This window comes from Gobio gobio, assembly GCF_949357685.1.
Source record: "Gobio gobio genome assembly, chromosome: 7".
NCBI classification, from domain to species: Eukaryota; Metazoa; Chordata; class Actinopteri; order Cypriniformes; family Gobionidae; genus Gobio; species Gobio gobio.
This window is the reverse complement of record NC_137103.1, coordinates 24,733,182-24,760,162: the sequence shown is the minus strand read 5'-3', so window position 1 is coordinate 24,760,162 and position 26,981 is coordinate 24,733,182. Positions and strand designations below refer to the sequence as shown.

The window sequence follows — 26,981 nt, the reverse complement described above, 5'->3', positions numbered from 1 at the left end:
GACTCCTATTTTGATGGGTATTATAGACTACGGGTAGTGAAAGGGAGAGCTCGCGCGCAGTTTATTAGAGTTGTTTTGCAGATACAAAGTTTACCAGTTATTAACTGCACCACCGAAAAGTCATAAGCTCTGTGTATATGTTTGTTTACTGTTAGTTGTATGAGGTTACTTGTGTAATTTGCTGTGTATGTTAATGGTAATGCAACGGAGGGAGATAGTTTGTGAATGAGACGTTAATGCGCACTTTTTATGCTTTGTTTGTTCAGCTCTTACGATGATTTTTGGAGTGAAAAAGGACATAATAAACTTCATAAACCATCAATAAAGTTTGGCCATCATTCGGACGGGATATACGCTACATTCTGTGTTCAAAAACATCTTGGGATAAAGTTTTCACACTGACAGCTGTCATTGTAAGATATAGCAACTCTGTTTGTTTGTCCGAGTTAGCAACAGTAACTAAGGGGGTGGGGCTTACCGATAGGTCAATTGCACGCTCCCTCAAAACTTGCGACATCTGTGGCATTGTGCTGTGTGATAAACCTGCACATTTGTGGCCTTTTATTGTGGCCTGCCTAAGGCACACCTGTGCAATAATCATGTTGTCTAATCAGCATCTTGATATGCCACACCTGTGAGGTGGATGGATGATCTCAGCAAAGGAGAAGTGCTAACTAACACAGATTTAGACAGATTTGTGAACAATATTTGAGAGAAATAGGCCTTTTGTGTACATAGAAAAAGTCTACGGTCTTTGAGTTCAGCTCATGAAAAATGGGGGCAAAAACAAAAGTGTAATGTTTATAATTTTGTTCAATGTACTTGCATAAAAAGGATAGTTCACCCAAAAATTTAAATTCTGTCATCATTTACTCGCCCTCAAGCTGTTCCAAACCTGTATGCATTTCTTTCTTCTGCTGAACAGAACAGAAGATATTTTGAATAATGTTGGTACTAACCAAACAGTTGATGGACCTCATTGACTTCCATAGTATGGAAAACAAAAAAAATGCCCATCAACTGTTTGGTTACCAACATTTGTCTATTTGTCATCATACTTTTGAGAGACATATCAGCTTATATAAAAGGGCCCTTGAATATAGTCTCAGACAAAGGGGGGCCTTAGAGTCAAAAAGGAGGAGAACCACTGTCTCAAAGACTCGTCGCATTCTCCCTTACTTTACCCTCCTTAGCCCTCTTGCATTTTTCTACACTTTCCCACTAGATGATTTCCCGTTTGGTGGAATGCACAGTGGGTTTCACAGCTCCTCCTCCAGGCTTGGGCCCAGTCGCTTCTTCTCTTTCCCCTCAGCAAATGGTTGGTTTTTAAACTTGTTTCATGCTCTTTTTGTATTCAATTATTGCAATTATAAGATTAATACTTAATTTAGATGAACTTGCTGAATATGCATTAATAACATTGATGACAATTTTGGTGAAACTTTTCTGTTGTAGATTTAGACCATGGCATGTTGTTGATATGGCAATGTAGTCACTTTATGAGAATTGTATTTTTTATTCCTTAAGAGCTGCATTTGTTTTTGTTTTTTGTTTTTTTAATCAACAGCTGACTTTACCTCCTTCTCTTCTTCAATGGGTGGGATGGGCAGCATGGGAGGGGCAAGCTTCAAGTCTGTTTCTACTTCCACCCGCATTGTCAATGGAAAACGTGTCACCACAAAAAAGTCAGTTTGCTTCTCTTTATACTGATTTTGTCTGCTGTTACCCTTGTTCCATATGTGGTACAATTTAACAATGTAATACAGTCTTTATTTGAAATCAGTGATGTATGACAGTAAATCTGGCAGATTAAAGGAAAACGCTGTTTTTGACTAAATTAGTAATTTAAATGCAATTGGTGTAGAATATAAATTTTTTTATTTTTATAAATATAACATTTCTTCCCTCAGGGTCAGAGAAAATGGCCAGGAGAGAACAGAGGTTGAGGAGGACGGGGTTCTAAAAACTGTCCTCATCAATGGTAATTAATTTTTTGCTATCGTTTAATAATAATATTGGGCTGAGCCAAAAAGCAATCTCTGTACTTTATGTGCATGTAAAAATGTACATTATTAACTTGCAGATAAATCTGCCTGGGAAAGTCGATTCGTTTGCAGTACTAATACTCATACAGTACCATTAAAACATTTGGGGACAATAAGATAAGAAAGAAATTAATGTATTAACAATTGTAATTACTTATGTAATTATTTTAGAATTATTTATGGAGGATCATGTAACACTGAGTAATGATGCTGAAAATTCAGATTTGCCATCACAGGAATAAATTACATTTTACAATTAAAATTGTTAAACTATTAGTAGTTAAACTACTGTTTTTATTGTATTTTTGATCAAATAAATGAAGCATTGGTGAACATATGAGACTTTTTAATGTTCAAAAACATTTTTAAAAAATCTTACAGACCTCAAACATTTGAATAGTAGTCTATGTGCAAGTCATAACCATTTATAAAAGTGGAAACCTTGCATATTGAAGGAAAAAGGCTGTTATGCTGTTTCCCGCACAGTGGTACATGTATGTGTATATTATATTTTGGATATGTTCTTAACTCCACAATCTTGCAGTCTGGTGCTTAAACATATTTTTAGTACGTCTTTATCCATAAACAAGCCTTATGCTTGTTGTCTACTAAATAACTTTATCTTGCTTTAAAAGTTTTAAGGATGTTTCCCTTTTAATACAGTGAAAACTAAGAAATTATTCTTATTAATCCACTTGGTACTGTAGATTGCATGTTTTAGTAATTTCTCAAGTAAACCTCTAATTTAGTTATCCTCGCAATACCAGAAAATTTAAATTAATTTAAAACGTTTTGGAGTCACGTTACTTTATTGGAGTTAGATAAAGTAATAATAATGGATATTCCTTCAAATATTTATTTCAAAACATCAGCTTAGGCTTGCGAATACATTTAGCAAACTCATTACATTTTACGCCAGCTTGTTGTTTTTCCATATATGCAAATTCCTAATTTCCATGTTGAGGAGTTGCTGTAGAAGCGATCTGACATACAGTTGTGTTTGTGTGTCTAGGTGTGGAGGATGAGATGGCTTTAGCTCTGGAACTGAGTCGTAGAGAGCAGTCCAGTCAGTCCAGACAATCCCAACAGCCACTGCTCCACCCCCCCAACAACAGCTCTCCAAACCCCGCCTTACGATCCTTCAGCGCTGCCCCGTTCTACCACTGCCCCGTTGCCAGTGAGGACGAGGACGAGGACCTCCAGATGGCGCTGGCCTACAGCTTGTCAGAGATGGATGCCCAGCGGCGGGCAGAGGACGTGATCTCAGGTGCTGGGGGAGGGAGGGGGAAGCAACCAGGTGATGGGAATGAGAAGGGAGCTGGTCAAAAAAACAATTATGAGAGAGAAGTGACGGATGATTCAGACCAAAGCACCCCCTCATCTCCAGAAGATATACTAACAGAACAGGGTCTAGCTAGGGGTTCAGAAAGTTTGCACCCAGAGAGTGTTGTACAGGATAAAGAGAATGATAAAATTGCGGCCAATGGGACTAATGTGGTTAAGAAGAAGAGGAAGTGTCAGTGTATGGTTTGTTAGTAAGAGAATAATCATGCTTGTGTGTGAAATAAGCAGTGTTAACCTTATGTTCTCTCTATGGTTGTTTTTTTACTCCTCCCTTCAGTTTTGGGCTGTGCTTTAACCTACAGTTTTGTCTCTTGTGGCAGGGCTTATGGCATTGCACAAAAATGACTTGTTGAATTTGTATTTTCTTGCCTTGAGGAATGAATAACAGGTGCCAAAATGTGTTTATACTCCACAATAACAGGACATTTTATAGGAAGTTTGAAGGTACTGTAATGCTGCATGCAGAATGCCACTCAGATGTCACTGAAATAGGTGTCTTGGAATATCATTTGCCAGCCTTGACTGTGTAAACAGTAAAAATATTGTCATTTTTCAGTAACACTCACTGCCATGCATGTGAATCTTTTGGATTGCTGGCATCAGGTTGGCTGACATGTCTTTTGGAGGGTGCGATTTTGGGATATTCGAGAGCATGCAAATGGTAAAAGTTAGCAAAATCGTAAAAGTTATTATAATTGCTGAAATCACTTGGACCACATTTAAATCCAGTATTAACATGACTGTTTGCTGCCAAACAAAGACAAATGTTCTGTACTTGCATTTTCACTTGCATTTAAAGTTAATTTGGGTGGACTCAAAATGAGTCAAAATCTTCAGCCAAAAATCAAGATATTTCCTATTTTAATTCACCCCCTGTTCTGTTTTGAAGAGGCCTTGGAAAACATGGATATATGAGCAATCCTACACTTTACAATAATACCTCATTTGTTAACAATAGTTAATGCATTAACTAACGTGAACTAATCATGAGCAATATATTTTTACAGCATTTTTATCCTTTGTTAATGTTATTTAATAAAAAGGTTCATGTTCATGTTAGTTCACTCTGCATTAACTAATGTTAACAGATACAATATTTGACCTTACAAATGTTTTAGTAAATGTTGAGATTGACATGAACTAACAGTATTTATGAATCTTAGTTAAGGTTAATGAATGTAGTTGACTAATGTTAACAATGAAAGTATTACCATAAAATCTTATAACTCCATGTGCATTTGTATAATAAATAAACATTTATTTCTAGCTATGCCAAGCTCTAAAATACTTTATCGGATAAAAATTGTCGGAGTAATTTTTTTATTATTAAATTCTTATCCTTAATCTTTAACCAGTTAATTCTGAAAAAAACTATAAAAGTTATGGGACCTTTGAAAATTGTTGTGGACGATGGGGGAGTCAGAAAGTTTGAGAGCCACAGCTCTAAACAAATTATGTAGCTTTTCTGAGTATTGCAGAGCATTTTAATAGCAATCTTGCTGATTGGTTGGCTTCCCATTCCCAGTGAACGTCCATTTATTCTTCCAGCAGTGAAGTGCTCTATTTCATCAGTGTTTGCTATTGTTCCTTCTAGAAAGGAGATTCTCTGATTCTTGTCTGGATGCTTTCTGATTTTTACGGTGCATTCCTTCAGAGGTACCTGTTGAATTTGAATGTGATTTTTTTCGGAGATGGGGAAATTTTGCACAAAGACAAAAGATAATCTGCCTCAGAGGACTAATGTGACATATAAGGGAATGTAGATCCAAAATTATCTCAGTTCATCAGAATGTGCCAAATAACTGACTGACAATGACTCATCATTTAGTTTTATACGCATCAGAATTAATCAGTATTGATATTTTGTTGGTGCTTTTTTTTTTTTTTTGTTAGGATTCAAATGCTTGGCTATTGTTGCCAGTGCTGTATTTCACATGCCAGTTTGTGTATAAGTTAGCCAAAGAAGCATATGATACTTTTTTTTACTTGCTTGTACTTGGGCTGGGTATTGACATACATTTCACTATTCGATTCACAAGCTTGCAATTCGATTAGATTTCGTTTCGATTTGATTCAGTATCGACTATTTTGGATGTGTATCAGGTGCAATACATGGCAAATTTTCTCAAGGAAAGCAAATCTCTTAACTAGTAAACTATGGGAGTCAGTTGTAGCCTACTAGGCTACATTAGCCTACTATAAAATTGGAGGTAAAAATGAACTGATAGACCCTTTTCACATTTCCGGGTTTGTTTTTCAGAGCGGAAGTCTTCATAGTTGGGTTAACTTTTATAGCGGTGAATGAGAGAATACAAAAATCCACAATAGTGATTTCACACATTTCAAAAAGAGGGAAAGAATAGAGTGAGATTGATAACGGCAGTGAAAAGAGAGAAAGATGTTAATTTTTACCATCACTCCCATAGACTTGGTCGGCATTACTGGGAACGCTCACAAAAACGTCATATCCCTTTATGCCGTGTGGGAAAACAAGCCATTCGAATGAACGCACGTAGACCTTGTTAGATGCTTTATCTTTACTGTTTGTAATGTTTACGATTGATTTTTGCCTGGTGCAATGCCAAAAAGTTGTGTGGTGTTCTGCACCTCTAATAAGTAAAAAAGAAAGATCTGAAGTTTTATACTGCCGAATAACAGACGGAGCCGTCAATTCCGAAAGCCTGTGCAATACGTCCATCACAATTAAACATGCACTACATGATGATGTCAAGATGAAAACATTAGAAATTTCATTGCTTCAATGGCAAAAGTTTAACAAAAACACCAATATAGTCATGTCACGGGGCTTGAACTCCGTCAAAAAGCAGTCAACTTATCATTAAAGCAGTTTTCATGCAAGCTATCACATAGTGTGTGAGGTTATTAATGTACGAATCATTCAAAAGTCATCTTTATTTCATTAAGGCTCATGTTTGTGCTTCAATACAAGCTGAAATAGTCACATTACATGTACGACACTTGAATGACATTTTCTCATCAGAATACATGCTGTTCCCCCAAATATAATAGCCTACTTCATAAATCATCCAGTCTTTCGATGAAGACGGTTGCTATAAAAAAGCACAAAAAAAAACTTGCTATTGTCAGTAATTTGAATAATATTGTGACACTGACATGCCACCCCCAAATTTGATTTGTAAAATGTAAATGCTGAACTAATTCATTCATACATGGCTGTACATGAATAACGAACAAATAAACAGATAAAGCCACATGCATGCAAGACAACAGAAAACTGATGGATGTCTAAACTTTATCTAAGCCCGTGTCATTGATGCCAAACAGCTCATCATATAACTGGATTTTAGGCTTTTGACAAATGTTTGTTAAACGCGGCACTGCAGTAAATTAACGCTTGACATTATGCAGCGTTCCAGGCAACCCATAATCTGTATTTTTCCAACCTTCTACCTGTGAAAGTGCACAGGAACGGCAGTCAAACCCGTGACTTCCCACCCGTGAGCTCGTACTAGATCGATGTACTCCCAGTTACGAGCTCTGACGTCACATAGTCCGCGAAACAACAATGGCAGCCCCTACGGATGCGCCGTTTATGACACAAATATACAAATAACGTAAAATAAAAGGTATAACAGCTTGTCTTTCCGTATGCGCCGTTTTTTCTCCTCCGTTTCCCTCAAATAAGTAAGTAAGCACCTTTGGTGATAGAAATTATTGTAAATGAGCCCCGTACGATCTGCCATGCTTTAGCTGTGTCCCAAATGACGCACTATACACTATGTACTTATGCACTATGCACTCAACCGTGTAGTGTATGAACTTTACATGGTTATTTTGTCATTCAACATCAGAATCTGGTAGTGCCTCCCCCTCCACTACGTAATTAAATCTGTGACAGTTGAGTGCATGAAGTGTCCTACATTCCACGCTTAGTTTTTCCTGTTAATTTAGTGCATCATCCGGGTATTTAAAGTGCATTTTTTCTTTTTGGAATTTTGCATGTGAACACACTATTTATACTTAAAAACCTTATAGAGTAGTGCATAAGTATGCGAATTGGGACGCACCTTTTGTTTACATATAGCTACCACAATTCCTTACACTCAGGCCTTTTGGCGTGACTTTGCCTGGAACGCTGCAAAGTCGTGAGTCGTGGTTTGAAGTTGTAACTTACGGGCTCAAAAACCTGCCGCATTTCATGTTTCTATTCCAGCCCAAAACTAATACATGAACAAACGCCCTTTGCATTGCACGCGGCATATTCAGAAAAACATTTCATAGCACAAGACAAGTTTTATGATCATTTTAAGACGTTAAATGCATGTAGGCTAATACATATTCTAAATCCGCCATGCATTTCCAGTGTGGGAGAATGGACTATTTTCCCCCACGCCGACTCCGCCCCCACGCCACGCCCACAGCTATGACACGACACCGACCAAGTCTATAGACGCTGTATTAGAAACACCCTCAAAGCAGCGGTAACTTGTTTTTTGTAATCTGATGCAAAGTAATATTATACAAAGTATTAGTGTTATAAATGTACATAATTTTTTTTTAATGAAAATACAAAAAAATTTGCAGGATTTACGATATTGATGACCGTTAAAATGCCTCATCACAGTCTGTGAAAAGGGTCTATTTGTATACAAACACTTAAATGACACTTACATTTTTTTTGATATAATAATAATAAAGTTATATGAGAAATATAACTATAACATTTAAATGGTGGCTGTCATAACTTGCCAGATTTATTCAAACATACATTAAATATTTAAGAACATAAAAAATTATGGTAAAACATTACAATACGGTTGTATTAGTTAACATTAGTTAATGCAATAGTTAACATGAACAACACCTCTGTTCAGCATTAGTTAATCTTTGTTAACGTTAGTTCATAAAAATCCAGCTGTTCATGGTTTGTTCATGTTAGTTCACAGTGCATTAACTAATGTTAACAAGATTTTAATAATGCATTAGTAAATGTTGAAATTAACATTAACAAAGATAAATAAATGCTTTATAAGTGCAGTTCATTATTAATTCATGTTAACTAATGTAGTTAACTAATGTTAACTATTGAACCTTATTGTAAAGTGTTACCAAAATTTGTATTAATATGTAGCCTTATATCAAAATACTCCTCTCTGGAGTCAATTTTTCTAGCTGACTAACGAGTTTATGGACACTGGATATAGTTTTTCTGAGGTAAATGTGACATGACATTGTTTACAAGCTGTTTTACTGACGTCTTTCCGCGGTTGAAACACTGATCGACCAATTCCATGAGATATGATACGGATTTCGGTAAGTTGTTTTTGAATTTCGTAATAAAATGGACCTTTGTTTCATATCAATAGTAACAAAGCACAAAGATGATTCCGATTTATTGGATATTAGTGTGCCGCACACACCAAGTTACCGCGCTACAATTTCCCATTCATTCATCAACTGAAAACAGGATGACTAATCGATTCTTGGGAGTTAAGAATCAATATCGGTTCGTAAAATTTTACCCAGCCCTACTTGCTTGTGCAGTTCGTTTCAGCTTTGTGATACAAAATGAACAATCAAAACAATCAAACTAAAAAAGGGAATGAATGTGATGCTATATGAATATTAATGAAAGAAATATATATTTTGTGTACATTGTAAACTGCAAAGAGGGAACAAAGTAATTTACACACAACTACTATTCACATTTGAAAATGATATGTGAGACAACATTGTTATCTCAGTACAGAATTCAGAGGGCATATTCAGTCCTCAGAAAGTGCCATTTAAATGACGCAATTGCTATTAAATGCTGTTGTTAACATGATGTTGTTGCTAATATGAAGAACAATAAACTGTATTAAATCAGTTCTGCTCATAAGAATTCATTTTTAGTATTTTTGATGGACTGCTAATGTTTCTCCATTTGCTTTTTCTGTGATCTAAATGGACAGCAGCTCTTTATTAAAACTATTATGCCTTTGAATCAGATTTTTTCAAATACAATATTTCTTTACAGCTGAGAGGCCTTGCATTATATTAGGTTGAATGGCTTTTATTTTTCTCGCCGATAGACTGTCCACTAAAAGCATGTAATTCAGTGGGACTGTTGTCATTCATTCCCATTCACGAGTTGCATTTGTAAACCTCATTTGCATTTACTGTTTAGGATTTTGTTTTTCCTGGTCTTTTTACCTGACTCATTCTCCCTGCCGTTACAGAATCCGACTTCCAGGCCTTCACAGGCTGACCTGTGGCTGTGACCCCTCTTACCCCAGAGGTAAAACGTAGTGTAGACGTCTCTGCAACTCTGTTCATGACTTAAACATAGTTTTTAGATCTTCTCCCCATGCATTTGTGTATAGAGTTTGCTGCTCCTGCTGTAGATCATGCAGTACTCCAGGAAAATATTGATTCATTTGTGCATACACATCTGAGTACACTCAAAATGGCAAACAATACTCTGTTTAATTAGTCTCAGTTTCATTCATCTGTGTAGTTGTAATTCACCAAACACAACACGGGACTGTGAGGCAACACTAATAACGCATTCATCCGTCTGCTCTTAACAGGTGAAGCATTTCCCGGTGCTCTGCTCTCTCTTTCTGCTTCTCTGTCTATCTCTCTCTCTCTCTCTCTGCCTGGCTCACCTGCTGCTCAGACCCTTTTCAAAGTTTTATTTGGAAAAAAAATCCCAGGCAACACTACATAAAGGTCAATAATGTACGTGCTAAGTATGTATGTGTGTTAATGTGAGCCTTGGAGAGGGAATACTGGATACCTTTTTATATATAAATTATATTTATGGCCTGCACTAGTTAAATATGTGAGCTCATGTAAAAGTTCAAGTGTCTTAAGGACAAAATTGTCCTTTCACATTTTGAATAATGAATGCTTCAAACCTACAATGAATGTATAGTTGCACTTGAAATGCTATATTTGAGAATTTAAAATCTTCATAACTAATGAAAAAGGTTTATTATTTATTCTGAAAGGTTTCTTGTGTTTTAATTAAAATATCTGTATTTCATAACCCATTATTCTGTAGTTTTTTTTAATGCACTACTGTTCAAACGGTTGGGATCGGTAAGATTTTTCAAATTGCTCTCCAAGTCTGCATTTATTTGATCAAAAATATAGCATGTTTTGAAATATTACAATTTAAAATAGCTTTCCTTTATTCATGTGATGGCAAAGCTGAATTTTCAACAGGCATTGCTTTTCAGAAATCATTCTAATATGTGGATTTGATGCTCCTTATTATTTTCTCATTATGATCGAAAACGGCTGTGCTGATTAATATTTTTGTGGAAACGGATACATTTAGTTTTTTCAGGATTCTTTGATGAATAGAAAGTTCAAAAGAACAGCATATATTTAAAATAGAAATGTTAAATGTCTTATAAAAAACCTGAACTGGCCCCAAACTTTTGAACATTAGTGTGGATTTGCCCAGGCATGCAAGGATACTAAGTGTTTTTTTAAGGTGAAATGTGTCATTTCTGTGCCATTATTGACTCCAAACAGTACCAAAAATAATGACTAGGTTTGGTTAGGTAGCATTGTCACCATCTGCTAGTTGCCTTAAAGGGATAGTTCACCCAAAAATGAAAATTAGCCCATGATTTACTCACCCTCAAGCCATCCTAGGTGTATATGACATTCTTCTTTCAGACGAATACAATCAGAGTTATATTAAAAAATACCCTGACGCTTCCAAGCTTTATAACGGCAGCCCAAAATTTGAAGCCAAAAAAAGTGCATCCCACCATTATAAAAGTACTCCACACGGCTCCGGGGGGTTAATAAAGGAAGCGAATCAATGGGTTTGTGTATTAAAAATATAAATGTTTTCCTCCAGACTGCCTTCCGTATTCAACTTATGCAGAAAGTGTAAACCTCTCGCAGTTCAAAATGCTTACGCTTTTAAGTTTAAGACATTAAAAATGTGTTCATGCACATGTTAAACCTCTGTGCTGAATTTAGTTTAAGATTGCACCTGACCGATTACCAAAAGGAAAGGGGAACTCTTATTATGAAGTCCCCGGAAGTGCAGTTGAATAAACGGGTGATCGTTGAACTACGGAAGTGTGTCTTTAAGCTACGTCCAACGTCATAGTTGTGCCAGTTACGCTTTTTTCGTGAGTTGAATACGGAAGGCAATCCGCCGGAAGCTAGATATTTTACTTTATAACGTGTTAAATATGGATATTTTTCTTTCACAAACCCATCCATTCGCTTCAGAAGGCCTTTATTAACCCCCCGGAGCCGCGTGGAGCACGTTTATGATGGATGGATACACTTTTTTTGAGCTTCAAATTTTGGGCTGCCATTTACTAACGCTTGGAAGAGCCAATATAGCTTAACTCGGATTGTATTCGTCTGCAAAAAGAATATCATATACACCTAGGATGGCTTGAGGGTGAGTAAATCATGGGCTAATATTCATTTTCGGGGGAACTATCCCTTTAACTGCACAGTCATTAGGCAAAAACATCTTTCTACATTCACAGCCATTTTGTTAATAACGTTACATAGCAGAGTTCAATCTGCATAATCATAGTGAAAGAAAAAGCCACAAACATCAAGCAGTGCTGCTACACAGATTCACATTTAATTTAGAACCATTTAAAAATGATAGTCATATATTTCTCTCTTTTTTTGATAATTTTCTAAACATTTGCTACAGGAATAGACAAACGGAGCTTTATTTACAGTGATCATCACACGACGTAAAGGCTGCACTAGACATTAAGGATGTGAAAGCACTGAACGTTTGTGAGAGATTTGACAGGAACCGTAAGATAACAGGTGCCTTTCAGGTACATTCCACTGAAACAAACCACTCTTGGGTTCAGATGTGAGTCGTCGTGACTGTGCATAATGTTCTCATGTTTGACTGCATGAGACAGGGTGGGTTCTTCTGTCTTTTTTACATTTGATGCATGAAGTGCATTTTTGGCCATACCATGATAAAGAAATCATTTTAAGAACAACAAAAGGTTAAGACTGTGCATTTTCAACATCGAACATTTATATGTATATTTATTTGGAAAAAAAAAAGACATTATACGGTCAATGTTCAGAAATTAGGTCACTTTTAAATCACTGTCTTATGTTTGTGTGGAACGCAGATGTCTCTTAAAACCACTGTTTTTCCCTGAAACTCTATTAGGACTGACGAATTTGGCCTCTGTAAAGTGTTTCCAGCGTACAGAAAGCGTTCATAGTCTTTTATAGTGTGACAATATTCATTTTCCGACTTTTGAGAATGAGGTGCATGAAAAGAGGTGAGTACAAGTCGAAAGGATGTAATAGGGACAGTTGGATGTGGCTCACTGAGGAAGGGCTTTCAGAATGGCATTCACCTCTTCTGCCACAGCTGTCAGGGCGAACTCAAACTGGTCCTGAAGAAAGAGTCAAGCTTAGTGCGTAATACACAATAACATATGGAAGTTTGTTTCTGCCACGGAATAAAAGAAAGGTAATTGCGAGTTTATATCTCGCAATTCTGACATTTTTCGCAGAGTTGCGAATTTATATCTTGCAATTCAGAGTTTACAAACTCGCAATTTTGACTTTTCTTTGACATAAACTCAGAATTGCGAGATATAAACTCAGAACTGTGAGAAATAAAGTCCGAATTCCAGGATGCAAACTGGGAATTTATGAGAAAAGGTCACAATTGCAATATGTATATGAGAAAAAAGTCAATATTGCGAGTTTATATCTTGCAATTCGGAATTTGATTTCGGAGCTCACAATTGTAAAAACATCAAATAAAATTCGGAGAAAAAAGAATTTTAGAGAAATAAACTCGCAATACTGACCTTTTCTTTCAGAAATTGCGAGTTTAGATATCAACTCAGAAAAATTAGTTTATAAACTCAGAATTGTGAAAAATAAACTCGTAATACTGACAGTTTAGATGTAAACTCAGACATGCAAGTTTATGAACTCAGAATTGTGAGATAAACTAGCAACTGCAAGAAAAGTCAGTATTCCGAGTTCACATCTCAATTCTGAGTTTATACCTAAAAATTCGGAGAAATAAAAAAAAAATTTTCTCGCAATTCCGCAATTGCAACTGCATTGTTGCGAGTTAGATATTAACTCAGAATTGTGAGATTAAAAACTCATAATATTGACTTTTTTTCGCAATTATTTTATTTGCAATTCAGTTTTTTAAAAATTTCTTCTCGCAATTACGACTTATATATAAAACTCAGAAATGCGTGTTTAAGAACTCAACTTAAGAATTGTGAGATATAAACTAGGAACTGCGAGAAGTCAGTATTGCGAATTTATATCTCAATTCTGAGTTTGTAGACTAGCAATTTTGACTTGTTGCAATTTAGGTATAAACTCTGAATTGAGAGAAATAAACTTGCAGTACAGACAATTTTTCCCGCAAATTGCGAGTTTATATCTTGCAATTATAACTTTATTTCTTGCAATTCCGAGTTTATAAACTAGCCATTCTGACTTTTCTTCTAGAAATTGCAAGTTTAGATATTAACAGAAATGCAAGTTTATAAACGGAGAATTTTTATATAAACTCGCAATACTGACTTTTTTTCTCGCAATTGCGAGTTTAGATATAAACTCAGTAATGCGAATTTATAAACTCAGAATTGTGTGATATAAACTCGCAAAACTGACCTTTTTCTCAATTCGAATTTTATTTCTTGCAATTCAGTTTAAAACACTCGCAATTTTGACTTTTCTTCTCGCAGTTTAGATATAAACTCAGAAATGCGACTTTATAAACTCAGAATTGTGAAATATCAACTCGCAACTCCGAGAAAAGTAAGTATTGCGAATTTATATCTCAATTCTGAATTCTAAACTCGCAATTGTAGGAACAAGTAAGAATTGCAAGTTGGTCAACTCGGGAATTACAAGAAACAAAGAATTTCAAGATATAAACTCAAAATGACAAGGAAAAAAGTTAGAATTGTGAGAGAAAAAGTTGCATTTACCTTTTTTTTTTTTTTTTTGTATTTCATGGCTGAAACAATTCAGACCGCAACATAGTGTCTGCTCAGATCCGGCCCACATCTGGTACATGTGGAATTCACCGGTACCAGATGTGGGCCGACACTATGTTGTGGTCTGGGAAGATTTCATACTAACATGCATAATCACATGTTGAAATAATCGAAAAGCGCTTCATACATACCTTAGTGCGTACCATACTTGGTCTCTGGTCACGAATATGCTCCAATGTGGCGGCAATGTCAATCTCCTTCACGCCTAAAACAGACAAACATCCTGTGAGCATGTAGCGCATACAAGGCGCACTTAAATGAAACAGCTAGATAGAGTAATGAGGCGCCTACCTTTCGCCATGCGGTTGAGTACCATGTCAATAAGAATGTAGGTGCCGGTTCTGCCAGTACCCTCGCTGTTTGAAACAGGAAACCATTTAAATCATTCATTTTCAGGGAAAACGGTAATAAAACATCCCATATTGTGAGCCTGCGAGACACATTGTAGCCGTTTACCTGCAGTGCACAATGATTGGGCATGAGCGTCCTCTGTAGCACTTGTTTACTTTTCTGGAAAAAAAGGAGAGAAAAAAAAAGATGCATAATGCAAAAGGAAGAATAGAAAGGGTGGGGGTGAAGAAGAGAGTAAGAAAAATTGAAAACCGAGCATGTCATAATGAGCATAACTGTCAATTTGTCAAGCCCTACAATTCATTATTCTGCCGACAAAGAGGAATTGACCGGTGCGTGTTGCTGGGGAAGGAAGGGGGAGAGAGGAGATGGAGCATCCGTTAAGCCTCACTCCTGCTGCACTCACACCTACCAATGATCATTTTTGTGACTATGCAACTGGACCCAGACTACTAGCTGCAAATCACAAAAATGACACTGGGAGGTGTGCTACGTCCAGGGACCTACCGATCTCCATCAGAGACAGAGAGAGTGACGGAAGGAGGAGAGAAAGACTGGGGGGTGTAAAGCAGGGCCCGTGGCAGCATGTCGAGCACAAACAGAGAAACTCCGCAGTGCAAATGCATTCAAGGGAGAGGAACTTGGGGAGAACGAGACTTCAAGGTAAAGAAAACATCCATAGATAATTAGGGAGTCTCAAGTGTGAAGCAGATCCTCATATTAGGGTGAGGAAAAACAGTAGGGAAAGTATTTGCAATGAGACCAATGTGGATGACACACTTGTGTATGTGTGTTGGTGTTGTTTTAGTTTAATGTAAATTGCTTTCATTTGGGTTTAATACTTTCTAAGTCGAAGGCACGTGGAACACATTTGACCTCACACTATCAACAAGAAACATTTTTGAATATATTAAATAAGAAATGATATTTACTCATTACATTTATACATTTACAATAAGATTTCATTGGTTAACACAAGTTTACATTAATTACCATGAAGTAATGATAGATATTTCTATAGCATTTATTACATTTAGTGGTTAATTTAAACATTTACTAATACATTACAATCAAAAGGTGTGTTAATATTGCCTGAGCTAACATTCACTAACTTTTTTTTAAAATTAATATCTAAAGAAAACAGATTGACAAAAATGAATAGATACTTTAACAAATGTATTGCTCATTGTTAGTTAAGGGACCTTATTATAAAGTATTACAATGCACATTTATTTGTTGTTTAGATGTTTGTTGGCTATTGTTATTAGTAGTAAAAATGGTCACAGGCACAGAGGTGCACCTTTTATTTAACCGAGTGCTCACTAAAATCATCAAACTCGCAGATCATTTGTTCAATTTCAATCGATGTGACCTATTTGAGATGTTGTTTACTCTGTAATTAGTCCATTAATTTCCACCATTTACCAATCGGTTGCAAACATCATGTCATGTGAATTTATCATTTTGTTCTCTATGAGAACATATTGAGCTCAAGGGAGGCAAAAAGGAGGCTGCCTCCATCCGAACCTTATTCAACTGAGGTTGCTATTGGAGAGAATTACTTGGAAATAATATTATATAAATAGTAATATTTTAATATTTTTAATATTTTTGAGGAGCTGCTACCTCCCTTGAGAAAATACACGACGTGTGTGTGTGTGATGATCTGTTTGCAGTCCTATCACAATATGAGTTCATTTGTCAGCGGTATTGGAAGCATGAGGTGGTGTTGGGTGGCGGCAGTACCTGCGGAAGTCCAGCAGGGGGCGTGTGGATGTGGGAATGCCTTGCGCAGGCCAGCTCAGCAAGTGAAACTGGGTCAGAGTGCGGGTCTCTTGCGTCTGAACGTTCTTCAGGTAGAAACTACGAACCAAGAAGTCTTTACACCAGATGTGTTCAGACACAAGATTCACCTGAGACATACACGAGAAAAAAAATAGGTGATAAAGTTCACACCAAGGACGATAACTATAAAGATACATTTCTAAAAACCGTTCTCAGTATTTAAAAATAACAGAGTAATGACACAGAGAAACGATATCGTTGGAATCACGTTCAGAACGATTTTATGCAGCTGATGAACGATAAAAAAAATTGACAGCCAATCAGAATCAATCCTGCTGTAAGAGCTCGAGCATTTAAAGTGACAGACAAGCACGAACTTGGAATAAACAGAACGATAACATCAGCTGTGTGGACGCTAATATAGTTATGTGAACGGGCCTTGAGAATACTAAAAGCATAAGGGCAGTGAATAATGTTTGTCTCTCACCTCATAGATGTTGTATAGAGATGATCCTTCATCAGGCCAGTAACGTTCGCATTGTTTTTCTCCATCCTCCACTAAGGCGGTCATCATCACTATTACAGTACAGCCATTTTCCCATACCATCTAACATATGCAACACAGTGTCAGTACACAAAGGATGATTTATATATGAAATGCATTTTACTATCATGTTTATCATTTATTTACATTTCTGTACATTCCATTTAGTATTGTATTAGTAATTTAAAGTACATTTTTTAATCCAAATCTTAATTTCATCATTATTACTGTCAACATGTGCAACTTACCTGCCAGAAATCAGCAATAGTGTGTGGTAAAGGTCCTTGAGTTGCGATATAAGCAGGTAAACGTGGATCATGATCAATCTTGGGGTAAAGACAGAAAAATTAAGACCCTTCCCTGTGACATGATCACTCATTTACATTTTTTTTTTTAGAGATAATGTGTTTTGCTGCAAATATTTACATATCCAGTATATATGCAGTATATTTATACTTCTTTACTGGGATAAAGATGGTTGTTTCTTACTATAGTGCTGGCATTTATGTAGTCCTCTTTGGAGGGGTTGACCTCCGCCTTTAGTTTCACTCTCGAATGGTCATCTAAAACATAACAGTAGAGTTTTTTTAAACGTACTGAATGTTGCTTGTAAACACATTATTTGTATTTTCCAGATCTGATGCCTTTCTTACCAGTGTAAACTACTGCTTAAAACTTTGGTGTGGGTGAGATTAAAATGTTTTTGAAAGAAGTCTCCAAGACTGCAATTATTTGATCAAAGATACAGTAATATTGTGAAATATTATTACAGTTTAAAATAATTGTTTTCTATTTGAATAAATCTTAAACTGTCATTTAATCCAGCTGAATTTTCAGTATCATTACTCCAGTCTTCAGTGTCACGTGATCCTTCAGAAATCATTCTAGACGTCATTACTGACTTTTTAGTGTACAGTATATAGATGAGATCACTAAATGTTGGCACATTGCTCTTACAGGGCACAAAGTCAGGATAGCGGTTCTTCTCCATGTTGCTTTCACACTGGGCGATAGAGACGGAGCTCGGCTCAGCCTGGTACGAACACAGAGCCTCCCACTCTTTCTGCAAACGGTCCTTATTCTTCAGATGGTCCTCCATATATGCCTGAACACCAGAGTGGACTTTAAGCATTTCACTGTCTGCTTCTAAAAGGCTAGTTTGTTTCTATGCAATTAATAAAAAAAAGACCCCTGATTACAGTTCAGGACTCGATTTAAACCTCAGAGCTGACCATATAGTAGCTAAAATAAGACATGAAGACATAAAACCCTGTAATAGTTGTTCTTCTTCTTACCTTTAATTTACTGCAATGTTGTGCATGTTTAAATACAGACACAGTTTGTGCAAGTACTGCAACCTATTAACTTGTATGTGCTGTAGTGCAATAATTCCTGTTAATTAAAGTATGATGACCACATGACACACAAGCCAAGTAAAGTCTGAAATATAATTTGCGTGTGTGGCTCTGTACCAGTATCATGTGTCCAGTGGAGATGTCCATGTTGGACTGTGCAGGCTCTTCGCTCCAGGACGGTGTGCTGCTGTGAGAGCTGGGGCTGTGCTGCGGTCCATCGCTGAACTGAGACGACACACTGCTGACTCGAGATGTGTCGGTCCCCCGTCTGCCGCCTGCCTCCGGACGGGTGAACGATGACTTGGCTGCCATGTGCTGGCGACACAGCTCCTGCGAGATGCAGGGAAACCTTATCATTACTGACTGAGCATTAATGTTTCAAATTACATTTTCAGATCAATAATCATCACTGTACAATTACCAATATCACTAATAGCCAAGGCCAACGTTTAAATGCAATTACACTGCTGATTATATGCCAGTTACACCTGATTAGTGTTTGCTGTTGTCATCCTTAAAATGCCACTTATAGTCTCAAGCTCATATTTTGAACTTCTTGATACAATGGTAAAATATATTACATTATTTTATCCTTCTATATGTATGTGATTATACCTGTAGACACGATTAACCGGTAGAAATTTGTTAGGTTAAGTGCAGTAAGCAGCGAAAAAGAGAACCCATTTCGCTATATGCACATTGCATATGTACATGAAGCCACTGATCATAGAGCATGTGAGAACTGAACTAAGTTCTTTTTGCTGCCTAATCGGGCTTGAGTGGTTAAATTCACATACTTGTGTGTCAAAATGACCGTCTTTTCAAGTAAACAGTCATTTATGTCTTAAGTGAATGTAAAAGGCTGAGAAATAAAGTGCACGAGTATTCTGGATCCGTGCAGTTAGTCTTAAAGTGACAGCAGCCTAATATACCTGCTGTCGTCTGTTGATCAAACAACAAAAAAAGATCTCTCACTGCTCTTGACTGAATCACTTTTGTAACTTTAATAAGAATGAATGTATATTTAATTCACACCGAAGACTATGCAGGTTTTTTTTTTTATACTTTTGATTACTTTATACAATTTATGTACTATTTCTTATTTATTTCACATTTCATTTGTGTATTTGTTCTATTGTACGTTGTTTTCCTATATGAAAATTATATGCAAGTGTTATCACTGTTTACTTGTCTTCATTAAGCTTTCTTTTTACTTAGACTAGTATTATTTTTTGTGATATTGAAAATTGTGACAATAATTACAACATTTTTGATATCATAACCTTATTTAAAGCAAAAATAACTATACTGTGATATATATCATTATTATGAAATAAAATTACTCATATCGTGATATAAGTATTGTGGTTTTCATAAAAATATTATGCAGCAAAACTGTTTTCAATATTGATATTAATAAGAAATATTTCTTGAGCAGGAAATCATCATGTTAGAATGATTTCTGAAGGATCATGTGACTCTGAAGACTTGAGTAATAATGCAGAAATTTCAGCTTTGCCATCACAAAATGACATTTTAAAATATATTAAAATAGAAAACAATATTACTGTTACTGTTTTATGGCAATATATATATATATATTCATGTGCAATGTATTGGGTCATTTTGTATACATTTTTATCCTTAACTGCATTTCCTTCTCAGAAAAAAAGATAAAAAATATCTCGGTGTCACTCAGCATTTGTGTTGAACCCAGTGTGTGTTTAACAACATGTGTTACCTGGTAATCAAAGTGTGTTTCTGCACCGGCTTCTGGTCCCAGACCCAATTTGCCAGAGGCTAACTGACGGGTGTGGTGACGGAGACAGGCAACCGCCAGGGCGACTATCAACACCGTGCCCACACACGCCATGGCGACCATTGTCAGGATGACACCACGCGACCCCTCCCCTACCCGTGTGGCCTGGGGCAAGCCACGCCCCTCGCTCCTCTATGATGAGGGAGAGAAAAATAAACAGAGAAATATAGGAAACGTGAGATAACATAATGCAAAGAGGGCGACCGCAGAGCAAAACTACACACAAGAAAATTAAAATACAAGCATTTCATTCCGTGCATGGAAGGTGCAGCGTTCGTGTGGCTTCTCTGGCACAAAACAGTGTCTCTCGTCCCCTCTTTTGTCTCTCTCTCTGTTTGGGTAAACAAGTCGGATGTCATCATCGACTACTAATTACCCTGGCAACCCAGACACACACGCACAGCCACGTGCCACCCTGAAATAATTAGAGAAAGTCACTGACCCGCCCGCCCCGCTGAATAATTACCAGCAAGTAAACAATTAAGGAAATCCCCCACACAATGGAGGGGTCAATCACTCTGAGGGGATCTCTTTCATACTCTCCTTTATTTTAATTCCATCTCTCTCCGTCTCTCTCTTTCGTACCCGTTTTCACAATCTGTACTTAAAGCACATCAAGTGAACAAGAAAACGAAGGGACGCAATGATTGCTGATGTCATGCACCCGCCTTCCCAGCCCTCTGCCCCCGTGTCTCCAACCCCTGCCTGTTGGTGTTGCCATGGTGTCTGGGAGCCTCAGCAGGGGAGAACAGGCCGTAGCGCTACCATGGCAACAGCAGAATGCTCAATGTAATCCATGGCCATCACGGTGAGCAAAGGAAATGAGAGACGAGAGGAAATATGCTATTGTCAATACGCCTATACGCTATTCAATGAAGCGATATGTGGTGTAATCTAAAGAAACCACATTAGTGCGTAATACTTACTGAGAGAAACATCTTTTTGAATCCGTGTTCTGATTATCACCTTTAGTTATTTTATAATTTTGGTATATTTACGTGTGTATCGAGAAACCTACGGTACATAAGTTAATGATAAATTATATTTTACCAAAATTACTCAAATAAAAGAGAACATTCTCTGTACTAAAATAATGTGTCCTACACTACATGTGTCCTTGTTACATGTTATATGTAGTTATTACTGTAATTACTATAAACTGTGCATAATTGGACCGTAACCACCATAGACATTGAGGGGGACAAGTCCCCCCCCAATAATTAGAAATGGCCAAATTGTCACCCCCAACATTTATTGCACTTCTCTGCTGCACTTCATTATGCATTATGACAAAAAGGTTTACATTTTAGTCTGGTTTGCCTCAGCGGTCTAACAGCACTCGTCAATTTCGAAATGATTGAGATGGCCAATCAAATCAAAGACCACCAGACCACTGGGGAATTCGAATGTCAACAGCAGATCTATGTATTTATTCACTAATATGAAGAATCTCGGGACTAATAATATATATTTGACACAAATTAATGCAAATATTGTTTGCAAATAGTCCCAAAAGGATTATTTCGCAACTAGAATTAGACCTATAATTTCGTTCACTGTTCTGTTTCTTTATGCTTTATAAAAATGTATAAAATCCACTCCCTAATGTTCAAGACATGGTAACGACCTTGCCTTAACCACATCCTAACCCTAACCCTATAGTAAGAACCTATAGTAACCCTGTAAAAATGTGTAACTACATCACTAAAATAAAGTGTTACTTTATTTTAAAGTGTCATTGTTACAGTGTATATATATTATTATACATTTAAGTACTGAGGAATATTAATTAACTACCTGTACTTACTATAGGGTAAGGATTAGGGTTTGGTTTAGGGTTAGTTGCATGTAATTATGCATAGTAAGTACATGTAGTACCAGTAAAAAGTAAAACTTTACTTTAGTGACGTAGTTACACGTTACTACATGTACTTACTATAGTAATAACAGTAAATGATGCATAATTATAAGTAACTAACCCTAAACCAAACCCTAATCCTAAATGTAACTCTATAGTGAGTACATGAATACATAATTGAGTACATAGTCAATTAATATTACTCAGTAATTGTTTAAGTACAATGTAGCTACATCATCGTAAAATAAAGTGTTACCAAATACGTAATCACAAAACTGCACTTTAAAGGTAAATGTATGCTTGATTAATTTCATTAATAACTACATTTATAAATTTAAACGTAATATAGAAACACTTTATTTTACAGTGTCATTGTTACATATGTTTCATGTACAGCCCCTAATAACAGTAAATTATGCATAATTACATGCAACTAACCCTCAACCAAACCCTAATCCTACCCTAACCCTATAGTAAGTGCATGTAGTTAATTAATATTACTCAGTACTTAAATGTACTAGTAAAACTGTAACCATTTAAAAAAAAAAAGGCTACTATACATCTGTCGTAGAACAAAACAGGAAAAAATGCAACATGAACTTTTAACAATCTATTCTTACAGTGGCTATAATTTTCGCACAGACACCCACTGGTTTTTCTGAGAAAGCAGAACAGACCTTCAGACCTTCGAAATGGGCTCTGCAGCCGTTAGAGCTGAGCTAGCAAAAGAAAAAGATTGCGTGAATGAGCACTTAAGTCTGACCACAAAGAGGTCAGGACGCTTTCCCTTCTTTTCTGTCCTTTCTCGAAATTCATCAACCATTTTCCCCCCTCGCTCCCTGTCCTCCTCACACCCACTCTCCCTCACACGTTTCATTCTATCCCTCTTGTTCCCACTCAAATTCGGCCTTTTCTCTTGAAAAGCTAGAAGAATGTTCCAGAGAAGAGATTGAAGGAGGTGGAAGGAGGGAGGGGGTGGTGGTGTTGAAGCAAGGGTGCGCGACTGGACGGAAGGACAATGGAGGAGGAGATAAGGGGTGTGGGGCGCCTCACCTGCTACTCCAGAGAGGCCCCCGAAAGGAAGACTGACAGGCTTTTAGAATGGAGCACGGGAGCAGGCAGGAAAAATGAGCTGGTTTAGGACAAGAGGACAAAGGCCCCCCAAGGTCTGAGAGGGGCAGGCAGAGAAATGAGGAGGCAGAGAGAAAGCGGGAGAGAAGGCAACTGATCTCAAGGAAAGAAAGCATGGATACAGCGAACGAGAGAGTAAAACTCTTGCGCAGGAGGGGTGAAAGGGGTCCGGAGAGGGTGATAAGTGAGGGATAACCTCACAAGTGAGGTCATATTTACGTAAAGAAAAGCTCAACACACACTCCACACATACGAACATGTCGCTACGAATACAAATGTGCATTTGAATCACAATAAGCTGTTAGCCGAGAAGCATAATTCAAACATCTGTTCCTCAAGAAGCGGGAAAATAGGATTCAGGGTCCCAGGACCCCTCCGCCGTTCCCCATGACCCCTCTGACATCTACCGAGCCCTTTGACCTCAGCCACAGAAAAAGAAGATGCACACACACACAAACACACATGCATGGCTGTGTGTGTGTGTGTGTGTGTGTGTGTATGTGCTTGTTTGTTTTGGAAGATCTCGGGGGCAAAGATCACTAAAAGCTTCGCACTCTGAATCACAATAGGCAATTCGGGAACGGCCGAGATGTCCGAGTGAGAAATGAAGCGCCGACCATCTCTGAGACTCTCTGTGATCTAAGATTTCATCAGTCCCATTATGTATCTTCTGCTCCATTCACTCCCTGTCAATTGATTTCACAATTCAGCAGGACTCTGCTGTTATCTGATAGACGCGTTCAGACTATGACTCGTCAGAATTCTCATCACAGCCGTCGTCTCTCAGCCTTTATATTGCACAGCAGAAGGTGTGCGGTTTTCATTACGTTTACTCTAAAAAACCCTTCAGAGAGTTGTTTATAATGAAGGATTTTTCTATCCCTTGCATCTTTCGAACAATATTTGTACTAGCACGGAGTGTAACATAACCGTTCATTTAATTTAACACAATCTAGGCTGAAATGACAAAATAATGAAAAGAAAGGTTCGATTTTGGGACTATTTTTTTGGCTTATTGGCTTAACAATGAAATGTATGTCCAGTTAATTCCAGTAACTGAGTGGGTCATTTAAGCAGCACGTGATAAAAACATGTTATGCGATAAAATGTATTTTACGACCTTACAGTAATACCTTTTGATAATTGGTAGGCTACATGAAACCTTGAGAAATAGTATGAACTTAGGTGCACCTGCAATGACTACAAACGGATTACATCATCTCACTCATTCAGCCTGCTCTGCCCTGTTACCACAGCAACCAGTCCACCTGACATCACTATTCAAGATAATTCTTAAAACCAGGGTTTAACAAAAATGTTCCGTCGCACACACACATATACCTTCACTGGGCGCACACCAGAAACACACACATTCGTGTGTGTGCCATGCTGCATAATGCTGAAGATGTGAACTGTAACCAAACGCATGTGGTTAATTGTTATTTTAGTTTGAATTCTTATCTTATTCTCAAATATTACCAACTAGTGCCTGTTATGACTCAACAAAGCACAGAGGGTTAACTTTTGGGGTTGAGCGTCACTGGCGGTCGGGGAGGAGGGGGCACGGAACGAAGGGACGAAGGGTGGTGTCCATGTCGGCGGTTTCTGTTGGTTGTGCTCACTGACGGTCGTGGAGAGGCGCTCAGACCTAGAGAACAGTATCCACATCAACCTTTTTGACTAGTCTAAATGTAGAATTATTATTATTTTTATTATTATTGTTACTATTATTATAAATTACTGACGCTACCACCACTACTACTATTATTACTATGAACATTACTGTTGTAACTACCACCACTACTATTATTATTATTATACATCACAAATATTTCTACCACAATCACTCTTATTATTATCATGAATATTATTATTACTACTTCTAATACTATTACTACTATTATTATTATTAATACCATTATTGTTATTATAAATTAGAAATATTACCACTACTATTACTAATATTATCATCAATATTATTGTTATATTACCAAATAGTAAATACACATTTAAAAATGAACTATTTTGAGTTCTGTTATTATGTTAAGATATGATTTATGATATAGAGTTTTTGCATAAATATAGTAGTACTGTCAAATCGATTAATCGTGATTAACTGCGATTAATCACTTCTAACCTAAAAGTTTACACACACACACACACACACACACACACACGTGTGTGTGTGTGTGTGTGTGTGTGTGTGTGTGTGTGTGTGTGTGTGTGTGTGTGTGTGTGTGTGTGTGTGTGTGTGTGTGTGTGTGTGTGTGTGTGTGTGTGTGTGTGTATACATATATACACACACACACACACACATTTATATATTTACAAACTTAGATGCGATTAATCGTGATTATCGTGATTGAAAATAATCATAATTTATTTTGACCCCTGTAAAACTGGAGGGAGAGAGAGAGTAAGAAATATTTGAATGCCTTTTTACAAGTATAGTCTGGTACTGTTTAGTAACTGTATAAGTGAAAGTAAAAGTTTGAGTCACGGTAAAAAAAAATTACACACATTCATAGATAAAGCCTACAATATATATTGTTCAAAACACTTCCACTTAAAATACAGAATTATTCACAAGTGTGTCGCAGTTTGTGACCGATCTTATAATTCAAGGTGTGCATGGGTGTGCAAAAGAGGAAAATGATAAGTAATTTATGATGAGTACATTTAATACAATGTGAAATTTCTACCTTTATCAACTTCAACATGTGGAAAAGAGAAAAAATATATTCTTCAAAATTGTTTATATATATATATATATATATATATATATATATATATATATATATATATATATATATATATATATATATATATATATATACAGCTCTGGAAAAAATTAAGAGACCACTTAACATTGAGAAATCATATATATATATATTTAAATATATATATATTTTTTTACAAATGTTGACAATTACATCTGACAAACCAGGTCGCACAATGAATGGCATCAGTAAGTTGATCAACTAATAAAGCGATAAGTAACCTATGCCTATGTGCATAAATTTTTTACATTATTCATAAAATATATCATATTGTCAAAAACAACCATCAGATAATTATCAGCATATATAATTAAGCATCTCAGCATTTTTAAAAAACTACATAAAGACCAACAGCATCAGTAGATCTGGTATGAAACAGAACTCACCCGCACACATCTTGTGTGCTGTCCGGACGCTCAGAATGAATATCTCTTTACATCACACGCGCCACAACATCGCAAGCAAGGCTGTCTTCAATCTCACATTTTCAAGCCTACTCAAAGTCCACGCATCCCCGGTCGAACAACTTTAGCAAAGCATCAAGCAAGTAGCCGCTGGTTGACGTGAGAAACCAAAACGGAGGGAAAGAGTGGCATACATGTGCCGGAGCGAAAAGGTAAATGAGTGAAAATAAATGGGAAGGACATGAAAAGGGAGGGGAAAGGGAGAATGTGCCTCCCCGAGAGCTGTGTCCGAATCATATGAAGGCCTCGCTGCCTCTCAGCCCCATTCAACCAATGCCGCCACTTGTCACATCAAACGTCGTTGCCGTAGCGACAGCTCCACATGTTGCTGATGGTGAAATGGTGGGGTGGGGGAGGTACTGATGCCCTGGATAGGTCGTCCGTGAGAGAGCGAGAGAGAGAGAGAGAGAGAGAGAGAGAGAGGAGGGGGGGGGAAATGGGCCAAAAGCAACAGGAGCAGGAGGGAGTACAA

At 37.0% G+C, this 26,981-nt stretch overlaps 2 protein-coding genes across 4 annotated transcripts in view; one reads left to right on the top strand and one right to left on the bottom strand.

The window, feature by feature from the left end:
- The window catches only part of dnajb2 (DnaJ heat shock protein family (Hsp40) member B2), a 28,639-nt gene extending 10,094 nt beyond the window's left edge, over window positions 1–18,545 (top strand). Inside the window, exons 6-11 of one of the 3 annotated variants that reach the window (XM_079821444.1) lie at window positions 1,226–1,318; window positions 1,568–1,685; window positions 1,911–1,981; window positions 3,058–3,312; window positions 9,593–9,651; window positions 18,062–18,545. In XM_079821444.1, coding sequence (XP_079677570.1) covers window positions 1,226–1,318; window positions 1,568–1,685; window positions 1,911–1,981; window positions 3,058–3,312; window positions 9,593–9,621 — 566 coding nt within the window. In that variant the 3' untranslated portion in view covers window positions 9,622–9,651; window positions 18,062–18,545. Of the gene's footprint in view, window positions 1–1,225; window positions 1,319–1,567; window positions 1,686–1,910; window positions 1,982–3,057; window positions 6,973–9,592; window positions 9,652–9,943; window positions 10,411–18,061 lie in introns of those variants that run through there. The other 2 variants (XM_079821443.1, XM_079821442.1) reach the window with 2 other exon arrangements.
- Window positions 11,961–26,981, bottom strand: part of ptprna (protein tyrosine phosphatase receptor type Na) — a 35,232-nt gene continuing 20,211 nt past the window's right edge. The window contains exons 13-23 of the mRNA XM_079821441.1: window positions 20,199–20,408; window positions 18,575–18,787; window positions 18,060–18,207; window positions 17,592–17,665; window positions 17,351–17,428; window positions 17,046–17,165; window positions 16,520–16,686; window positions 14,879–14,932; window positions 14,714–14,778; window positions 14,554–14,627; window positions 11,961–12,778 (exon numbers count right to left, since the gene is read on the bottom strand). Coding sequence (XP_079677567.1) covers window positions 12,707–12,778; window positions 14,554–14,627; window positions 14,714–14,778; window positions 14,879–14,932; window positions 16,520–16,686; window positions 17,046–17,165; window positions 17,351–17,428; window positions 17,592–17,665; window positions 18,060–18,207; window positions 18,575–18,787; window positions 20,199–20,408 — 1,275 coding nt within the window. The 3' untranslated portion in view covers window positions 11,961–12,706. The remainder of the gene's footprint in view (window positions 12,779–14,553; window positions 14,628–14,713; window positions 14,779–14,878; window positions 14,933–16,519; window positions 16,687–17,045; window positions 17,166–17,350; window positions 17,429–17,591; window positions 17,666–18,059; window positions 18,208–18,574; window positions 18,788–20,198; window positions 20,409–26,981) is intronic.